The 10,715-nt window shown below is 38.9% G+C and overlaps 1 protein-coding gene across 1 annotated transcript in view; it reads right to left on the bottom strand.

Annotated features, from left to right (window-relative positions):
- Window positions 1-994: 994 nt before the first annotated feature.
- The window catches only part of LOC125452658 (adhesion G protein-coupled receptor F5-like), a 41,594-nt gene continuing 31,873 nt past the window's right edge, over window positions 995-10,715 (bottom strand). Inside the window, exons 7-10 of the mRNA XM_059645710.1 lie at window positions 8,993-9,034; window positions 8,856-8,912; window positions 4,753-4,820; window positions 995-2,267 (exon numbers count right to left, since the gene is read on the bottom strand). Coding sequence (XP_059501693.1) covers window positions 4,785-4,820; window positions 8,856-8,912; window positions 8,993-9,034 — 135 coding nt within the window. The 3' untranslated portion in view covers window positions 995-2,267; window positions 4,753-4,784. The remainder of the gene's footprint in view (window positions 2,268-4,752; window positions 4,821-8,855; window positions 8,913-8,992; window positions 9,035-10,715) is intronic.

The following is a 10,715-nucleotide window of genomic DNA, read 5'->3' as shown; positions in this document are numbered from 1 at the left end:
CCTGTTTGACCTGACTCCAGGAGATGAAAATGTGTTGAGTGTGGGCAGAAGTGGCAGACTCTAGATCAAACAATTCATGAATTAGGCATCAAATAGGTTTATTCATAAAATATGATTTTATTTCTATCACATAAAGAACTCCAGATACACTACATTGCCATCATCTAATGCTTGTCTTTTTTAAAAATTGTCACTTCTTGATCAATTTAACTTATTTTAACATTACAATCATCCATCAATAAGATACAGTAATTACAAAAGCATTAGAATACAATGATACAGAAATATAGACTTGTTAATCAGTGTAATATAATGAACAGCGCACTCATTAATGCAAAAAAGACTCAAAGTTTCAACATCAGTACATTTAGCCAGATGTAGTTCCTGCTTATCTTGCTAAATGTTTGTTTCCTTGCAATAATATGCCAATGTGTCATAAAAATCACAGTAAAAATGAATATTGAATCAGAGAACACAATGCAGTAATCAGAATGTAGGAATAACTAAACTATTCATTCCTACCTGGCAAGTATATGTACAATACACAACTAAAAAATCAGCACAATTTATTAATTAGTTTATTAATTCTCAGTATTACTTTTGAATAGTGTGAAAAATTGCTTAATAAGAAACAAACCACCTCATAATCTGAGTTAATATATTGATTCTGATTTCACTCTTGCATTACTTATTAATCATAAAGTTAGCATGAAGCGATTGACTTCCATAAAATATATGCAACATAACCATTGATACTAAACTGCTGAAAGACATAAGAAAAGTACTAATATAAAACAATTAATTGGTTAAAACAGTCTTGAAACAAGAGTGTTGCCAATCCATAAGTGACAATATTCATTTGTAAAATCTGGAATTTTAAAAATAAAAGTCAGAAGTCACACAACACCAGGTTTAAGCCCAACAGGTTTGTTTGAAATCACAAGCTTTCAGAGAGTCTCTCACTTCATCTGATGAAGGGCCTATGCTCCGTAAGATTGTGATCTCAAATAAACCTGTTGGACTATAGCCTGCTGTCATGTGACCTCTGACTCTGTCCACACCAATCCAACACCTACGCATCCACATCTTAAAAATAGAAACCCAGTAAGTAGTCACTGACACTGGGTAACTCAAAAAACAAATGATACTACCATTTACATCACCATGTCATCTTCATTCCAGAACTGTTTATAGCCATTGAAGTGTTTTCCATTTGTAGTCACCTTTGTAACGTGTGCCATGATGTACATTAACTTAGTTATTCAACGTATCAGCTGATTCAAGTGTTATTGTTACTGCTTTTGAAACTGGTTCGACATTTTTATTTCCTTTGCTGATCCTTAATTGTTATTTGCTATTTTTCCTCTGCCAAGGAAATGGCTTGCTGTTGGGTTGGGTTTGACTAAGGCACAGGAAGGAAATTGCCTGGGCACCGACCCAGATTCTTTGATAGGATCAGGAATGCAATTTGGGCTGTTGATGCTGACCAAACAGTTCTGGCTTTATCAGAGTGACTTTTTAGTGGGTGGCTGGGGGTGGAGGCGGAGTTGCGCAGTGGTAGTGTTTACTGCATATTAGACTATGTTCTAATATGTCTAACCTGATGCTCTTGCTAACAAGAATAAAGGAGACTTAATGCATGTTACAGGACTTGGCTAGGCCAACAGTTATTCCTGGTTTCCAATCGCTCTCCAGAAGTTGGTGATGAACCACCTTGTTGAAATTTTGCAGTTCATATGGATATCTGATTTTGATACAACTAAGTGACACATTAGGAAATGTAAGTGTCTCTGGAAGATAACTTTCCCCGATGCCTTCCACATTCAAACATTAGCTTAACTGAGATTTGTAGGAAGTGCAGTATTTGCACAACGTTAATGAGCAATTTGAGGTGAGGTGTTCAGATAAAGGATGAAATAATAGTATCAATGTATCCCTATTGTCAAACTACAGAAAGAAAACAATTGTCCAATATGTTTTGAAACTATTGGAGGCTGTGAAGTCTATTGTTCATGCCTTTGCAATCTATGATGCTGCCTCCAAGATGTTATGAATATTTTTGCCTTTCAACTTATTTCCACTGCATTAACCATTTCCATAATTATTAATGATGGCACAGTGTGTTGGAATCTCAGTGCACCATGATTATAAATGATTCACACGCACAATTATAAATGAACAAATGCCAACATCTCAAATATAATTTTGAATGTCCCATGAAGTAGCCAGATCTCTTTCGCATAATTGCTGGGTAATATTCCAGGATCCTGTATGGCCAAAAATGGGGTACAAATTAAGTAGCAGCAAATTATTGAGACTCAGGTATCACAGGACATAGTCGTATGCACAATATTACCCTACAAGAGTCACATTTCAAAACTGTTTGAAAATTCAAATACTTTTACTTGATTTCACAGTCAGCTCAATGTCAGTGCAAATTTTTAATCTGGAAAATTAAGGGTAGAGTTGGAAAGTAGAGTTTGTGTAAATGTTCAGCCATAGTCTTCCTGAAAGTTAAAGAATATTTGGGGGTGTATATGGCATTCTCCTTCCTGATCCAAGTTCTTTCTTAATTTCTTTAGCGGAGATGGTAGTATGGGTCCAAGTTTCAGACAAGAGCATTACCACCTCATTACTTCTACCCAATCATGTTCATCAAATGGATGATGGCTATATACCAAAGGAGTTTCTCTGATAACTGGGATACAGTTGCCAACGGCCATCTCGCCTGGAGGGTGGCTTTTTGGAGGGGCACCGGAAGAGGCTGGGAGAAACAGAAACCTCGGTGAGGCAAGGAGGTGGTCAGAGGAAACAGATGCCAGTGAATTGTGCACCTTTTCAGTATAGTTACATCCTCTGCTATAAATGTTACAGTGACCCCCCACCCCCATCCAAAAGTGGATATCCTGAACCACATCAGGTGATGTCTAACTCTGAGTTCACCACTGTGACATAAACAATCACCTTATGAGAGAAAAGGCTAAAAACTTGCAAATGTGCTTGAAGCACTTGTCTGGAACAAGCATAAGCAAGTCATGGTTCTAGTCAGATGCTGTAGCCAGGACTGAATTGCAATTTTAAGGGAACTGCTTGATCTGCCATAAGCATTGATTTTTCAATCAACATATTGCAATAAGTACTTTTGTATCTTGTGAAGATGGAAGGAACAGATACATTTTCCTTATCCTACAAAAGCGGTGTAGGTAGATGTCACCTTGACCTTGCTCCTCTTTCACTTTTTGTCAGTGCTTCTCATCTCCCCTTTCCTGACTTCCCACTTCCAGCCAAACCAACTGCTTCCAGGCCTCTGCCAGCATCCCAATGAAATGGGCCGTTAGGGATTTGGTTCAGGTGATTAATTGCGTTTTGATACTTCAAAGTGCGGTGACATTTTGCTCAACGTCATTCGAAGCGGATAGCCTGGTTGTTGTTTCTACTTTGTATTTGCCTTATTGCCATGTTAGAGAGCGTGACAACCAAGGCAAAGCTGTGGTAATGGGGAGATGGAGAGTCAGGGAGAAAATACTGATGCACCGCAGGGTCATTGGAAAGACGATTTTGCATAGTATAAGAATGTTGGATAACATTTAAAACATGGTGTGTGATGGTCCAAACTGAACTCAGACGATCTGCAATACCCCAACATATTTAGTTCTCAGACTTTCCCAAATGAAGGTGATTTGCTTATTTCTAAACAATGGATACTCGCATTCAGGCAGCATCTCAGGAGCACAAAAGCTGACGTTTCGGCCCTAGACCCTTCATCAGAGGGTCTAGGCCCAAAACGTCAGCTTTTGTGCTCCTGAGACGCTGCTTGGCCTGCTGTGTTCATCCAGGTTCACACTTTGTTATCTTGGACTCTCCAGCATCTGCAGTCTACATTATCTCTCATACTCACATTCAGTCTGTTTTTATCTTTTTATGTTTTGCTTTTTATTTTCATATTTCATCTCTAGTAACTGATTTTCACCTAAAATGCTGATGCTTTATAGCTTTTCACTTGCACAGAATGGACTATATAAGCTTGAAAATGCCAAATTAGCAGGAGTTCCCACAGGTGGTAGAAGGTTGAGTAGTCCTTACAAACACACAAATTTTCTGGGTAGCTTAGCCCCAAAACTAGCATATAAGTAAAATAAATCCTCCTGGACCTTTGTGGCATATTCATAGAATCCCTACACTGTGGGAACAGGCCGTTTGGCCCAACAAGTCCACACTGCCCCTCTGAAGAGCAGCCCACCCGACACATTCCCCTACCCCTGCATTTCCCATGTCTAACCTATCTGACCCAAACATCCCTGGGCACTATGGGCAATTTAGCATGGCCAACCCACTTGCCCTACGCATCTTTGGACTGTGTGAGGAAACCCACACGAACATGGGGAGAATGTGCAAACTCCACACAATCACTCGCCTGAGGGTGGAACTGAAGCTGGGCTCCTGATGCCGTGAGGCAGCAAAGCTAACCACTGAGCCGTCGTGCCACATTTTCTTTAAGTCACACTGTTAAAAACTACTTCCCTGTCTGTGTTGCCCATGATTTGTGGGTGGGTTGAGGAAATATCAGTGACATTGCCAATGGACACATGAAAAGTGTTAGGAAGTGTTTTGAAGATTTCACCTAGGCCCTTCACCTATTTATGACAAAGCCACTTGTCAACTGTGTGACATTTTGCCTGAAAATCACCATGAACAGATCTCCAGTAATAACCAGCTCGAGACTTGGTATGTTTCTTTTGTTATTGTACTAACCTTTTATTGAAAAATACCTCATCACCAGATGTTCAATAAGTATTTGAAGTTGTACTGGCAATTAGTTTCTGAAAAAGAAACAAAATTGACTCTTACCAAATGAAACCATTTGTTTAAAAACTGAAAGAACTGCAGATGCTGTAAATCAGGAATAAAAGCAGAAGTTGCTGGAAAGCCTCAACAGGTCTGGCAGCATCTGTGAAGAAAATAATCAGAGCTAACATTTCAGGTTCAGTGACCCTTTCTCAGAACCCTTCTGAGGAAGGGTCAGCGGATCTGAAATGTGAAACCATTTGTTTCATCTTTCTTTGCTTACATTTTTTACTCTTTTAGACAACGCTCCAAAAATAACAGAATAAGTTACATTTGTGTAAGAATGATTGCATTTCAGAAGTACTTCAGAAGCTGCAAAGTGCTTTAGACATAGAGTCATACAACACAGAAACAGATCCTTCGGTCTAACTTGTCCATGCTGACCAGATATTCAAATCTGACCTAAGCCCATTTGCCTGTATTTGGCTGTAATCGCTCTAAAACCTTCCTATTCATATACCCATCCAGATGCCTCCAGTTCTTCCTCTGGCTGCTTGTTCTATACATGCACTACCATCTATGTGAAAAAGTTACCACTCATATCCTTTTAAAATCTTGCCCCTCTCATCTCAAGTGCCCTCAAGCTTTGGACTCCTTTACCCTGGGACAACGATCTTTGCTATTCACCCTGTCCATGCCCCTTATGATTTTGTAAACCCCATGAGGTCACCCCTCAACCTCGGATCCTGGTCTTGAAAGGTCCAATATGAATAAATCCTTTTTTTTAATAAGAAGTATGGAAACTAAATTTAGTATGTGGGGAGGCAAATCAGGGGTATTATCTGGGAGGCCAGAGCGAACGAGACTAACTAATGTAAGAATTAGGAGCAACCTGTACGTGCTAACAGAATTGCTACAATGCAGCGATTGATGTTTTGTGGTAGTGTCCCTACCTCTGAGCCAGAGATCTGGGTTCAAGTCCCACCTTCTCTGGAGGTATGTCACAGCATCTCCAACCAAGTTGGTTAAAATAACTCCATGAAACAAATGCATGAATAAGTCTTGTATGCAATTGGAGTTAAAGGGTCATTTTTCAAAACCAGAAGAGCCTCTGCAGAATTTGAGGACTCAAAACATACATAAAATGAGAAAATAGGTTGCAATAGAAAGAAAATATACATGGAAAATGAACTAATAGTTACAGGGATTCATTAATTAAAGAAATGATCATAATCGATAATCAGAATAAAAAGTCTTGCTGACTGAAAGGGAACTGGGAGTACAAATCATTACAACACATATTTGGCTGGATTTTAACACTTTTTCAATGGAAAAAGTGACATTTGAATCAACAAAACTGGAGTTTCAAATCAATCACTACATGTAAACCTTTGTTTACAAATTGTGAAAGGAAATATTTTACGATAAATCACTGCCCCTCTCAGTTATTTTATCAAGACAAACGCAAGCTCCTTACTCCTGGTAAAGACCTCTTTCCTCCTCTTCAGAATATTCTTGATGCCAATATGGATCAGAACAATTGACTCCTCTTCCATCCTCTCAAATAGCCTCTCATGCAAGCTAGATATGTGTCTCACTACACCAATGGACAATGTATCATGTGGGACTCTTCATCTTGCTTATATATACTCCATTGGCTCCCTCAACCCTAGTTATTGAATTGCACACAACTATAAACTTTTTTACACAGAGGATGGTGTATGTATGGAACAGCTGCCAGAGGAAGTGGCAGAGACAGGTACAACTGCAATATTTACAAAACATTTGGACTGATACATAAGTAAGAAATGTTTTGAGCGATATGGGCTAAAAACAGATCTACGGAACTAGTTCAACTTAGGAAACTTGGTCAGCATGGACGAGGTGGGCAAAAGGGCCTGTTTCGATGCTGGGTACCTCAATGACTCTACCAAATTAAGCTTCCCTCTTCATTCTATTCCCCACCTCCACCAATCTATTTTTGATAGTCTCCAGCTCCAAAGTGCTACAACTTGCATTGTAGTTCTATCATTTGATAGCTAGCACTCTTGCAAGTGAACCAAAGGATCCACGGTTTTAATTTTATTCCATGGCTAGGGTGCATACAAAGTGAGTCTGATAGGACAATATTGCAGTACTGTAGGAACATTGCACTGTTGGAGATGCTGGCTTCTAGGCAAAACATTAAACTGTATCACTTTTGGCCTATAACATGTATTGGCCAATGGCATGTAACAGATTTTAAGGCACCATTTCAAAGAGGAGCTGATGACTTAATCCTGGTGTCTGATCGACATCTATCTCTGAATCAACATCACGAAAGCTGATTAAAAAAAGAAAGAACATTGGATGTTCAAGATCTGAAATAAAAATGGAAATTGCCAGAGAAACTCAATTTGTTTGGCTGACAAAAACTGATCATCTATTCACTATCATGTTTGCCGCGTTCATATTTTTAAAAATTAGATAAATACGGGCGTTAATCTTTGATGCTGACAGAAACAAAGCTGGAGAACAGAGATTCTTATAACAATTTCTACCTTATTCTTACAGTTAACAATTACATTGTATCTATTAGATAGGATTAGTTTCTGCAGATCTTGCTTCTCTATCTTGTCTGGGTTCCCCTTTCTGTGCACATAAAAAACCCATCCTGCATCTCCACTTCTCAGCAAGGCGTGGCCAAGGTTTGGAACTAACTGCTCTGATACTGCTCCCCAATATCTCCAAGTGTTTCTGAGTTGCACTCCAATTGCTGTTTTAGCATTATCTGCTTTAGCATTGCAATAACTAACTGGGACTATTCCTCCTGACTTCAGCTGAAGCACCAGAAAAGAGATTTAGAATAACTAACGGGGCCATGACTCATGCTCAGAAGGAGAGTCACTATTAGATTTCCCCAGTATACAGCAAATCAACAGCTCATGGAAAGGACAGAAAGTATACATATGTGTAAACTCTAATTTACAAAACTAAACTGAAAAATCTGGTGATTGATCAAATCTTCCCAATGGCCATGGTTATCTAAACATAGAAATATATTAACTAGGAGCAGAAGTAGGGCATTTGGCCTTTGAGCCTGCTGCACCATTCAATATGATAAGAGTTTTCCCATTATCTCAAAGCCATATTCCTGTTTCCTTTCTATGGCTCTTTATTTCTTTAATATCTAAATATGTATCAATATCTTTCTTCAACATAATCAGTGACCTGGCCACCACAGCCCTCAGTAGATGTGGATTCCACAGGATGATGACTCTCTGAGTGAAGAAATGTTTCCCCGTCTCAATCTGTTTTATCCATATCCTGAGACATGACTCCTGGTTCTAGAATGCCCAGTCACAGGAAACATATCTGGTCTCTCCAGCCCTGTCAGAATTTTATACATTTCAATCAGTTCCCCTCTCATTCTTGTATACTGTAGTAATTACAGGCACAGTTGAACAAATTTCTCCTCATAAGACAGTCCTGTCATCCTTGATATCAGCCTAGTGACACTTTGATGCACTCCCTCTATGAGAAGTATGTCCTACCTCAGGTAGTGTGACCAACACTGCACAAAATAGTCCAGGTGTGACCTCACCAAGGCCCTATATAACTACAGTACATGGCGCATGCTTCCAGACTCAAATCCTTTTGCAATGAAGGCCAGCATACTAAATGAGGCTGCACCTGCCTCTTACTTTCATTGACTGGTGTACAGGGACACCTAGATCCCTTTGCATATCCACATTTCCTAACATTACCATTGAAATAATACTCAGAAACAGAAAGAGAAATTGCTGGAAAAGCTCAGCAGGTCTGGAAACATCAGAGGACAAAAAGCAGAGATAACGTTTTGGGTCCAGTGACCTTACTTCAAAACACAACAACAATACTCGGCCTTTATAACTTTGCGCTTAACTATGTTAAACTGTATCTACCATGTCTTTGCCTCCGTGCTCAACTCGTCAAAGTGTGTGTTCTCTAAGGACAAGGTTTGGTGGACTTTAAGAGGAGAAGTTGCCTTCTACCTGATACAATGGTAGAATGTGAAGACTTACAATGACAGAAACTGAACATAAACGTACCATCTTTTGAGAAGAATTTGGTGATTGTTCAAGCCTCTGCTTTAACACGTCTTGTACCTAAAGTAGTAATAAGAGGGAAAAAAATTAAGTGAGGTGAAGAACACATGAAGTTGGGAAAGCTGTTAATTGCAACTTACCTTACCATCCGTGAGTATGCCAAAAATCAAAATACAGAATCCCTGAAAACAAAAGTAGATAAAAGTTGATAAACAGCCATTTAACTACTGACACAAAACACTCGCACTGATAAATGGCTTGATTGTCTACTCTACTGTAATACAGGTCATATATTTTTACAAGGTTTTCTGTCCAGCTGTAGAAAACAGGGGTAATGGTTGGGATTTTGTTTTATTAGACTTTCTTGCGGTCCCTAACAACCACTCTCAGCTCTTGAATTATGGATTTTCCAACTATCCATGAACCCAATGTTATATAATAGCTAAAAAGTGTTTCTACTATAAATAGTCATCTAATTTTACCTTCCGTTTGAAGGCATTAATAGGGTATTACCAACACATCAAATTCTTTGAGATTTCCGGTCTCTTTCTCTTCTCTTTTAAGTCACCCCCTTAAGACCTAGCTGTTTTACCAGCTCGATGTCTCACATAATATGTCACTATGTAATCTTGTATCATTTTTGGTTTGATGATGCTCCTGAAGCACCTTGGGATGCTTTGCTATGTTAAAAGTTACTTTATAAATGCCTTAAAAATGTTCTCAGCAAAAAAAACTCAACCATAATTTCCATGCAAAAAAAAACTCAACCATAATTTCCATGCACACCAGAAGGGCTGCAGATATTGATACTGCAACATGAAGAGCTGATAATAGAGTTTGGTAGTGTGTGGTGCTGTCCCAACAGGAAACTTCAATACGTATACATTGCTTTTCACAAATCTTCCACAGAGAGCAGTAAGGGCTGGGTCAGTGATTATATGTGAACCTAAGTAGATGAATTTTCACTGGAAAAGAAGTTAAAAGTATAAGAGACAGGCAAGAAAATCCAACATTAGACCAGGCATGATCCTATTGAGTCATGGAAATTGCTTGATAGAGCAAATGGCTTACTCTTGTTCCCATTCCTTATGATTTATTGAGATCTCATTGCTTGGGCATGTCCATTTGTATAGCCATGGTAGAGTATGGCTTGGTACCCAGTAGCAGAATGCTGGTACAAAATAGGGATGTGAATGTAAAGTCTCAACTAATGGCCTTTAGATTTTACCTACTAGCATCTAATAAATACACTGGTAGATTGGCAACTAAAAATCCTGTTTTAGCAGGAAATGATTCTAACTCCAGACACTGTTTATTGATGGTATCTATGAGCCCAATGTTATATAAGAGCTAAAAAGTGTTTCTACTATAAATAAAACTAGTGAAGCAAGTAGTAAAGCATAAGTTGCTCAGAAAATTTAAAGATCTATGTTTATTTCACACCTCACAGTCCATTCTGAATCAGCTGCCTATATCTAATTCATTTATATGTCTCAACATTTTTCTGAATGACAGTCTCCCCCGCCTTACTTTCTCTGATGAAGGGGAATTTTCAGTTACAATAAGGCTACCAGTTTAGGACGAGTGTTCATACCAGGATGACAGAGGACAAGCCTGAGAAGTACAGTAAACTACATCTTACTGTAACAAAAATGGAAATCACTGGAAAAGCTCGGCAGGTCTGGCAGCATATGTGGAGAGAAATCATTGTTAATGCTTTGGGTTGAATGATCCATTCTCAGAGCAGCAGTGCAAATCAGCCATCCAATCCAAGAGTAATTGAGATACACAACATGGAAACAAACCATTTGGTCCAACCCATCCATGCTGACCAAATGTCCTAAATTAATCTAGTCCCATTTG

The sequence above is a fragment of the Stegostoma tigrinum genome, chromosome 4, assembly GCF_030684315.1.
Source record: "Stegostoma tigrinum isolate sSteTig4 chromosome 4, sSteTig4.hap1, whole genome shotgun sequence".
In the NCBI taxonomy this organism is placed as follows: domain Eukaryota; kingdom Metazoa; phylum Chordata; class Chondrichthyes; order Orectolobiformes; family Stegostomatidae; genus Stegostoma; species Stegostoma tigrinum.
The sequence above is the reverse complement of the archived record's forward strand: the minus strand, read 5'-3'. Positions and strand labels throughout refer to the sequence as shown.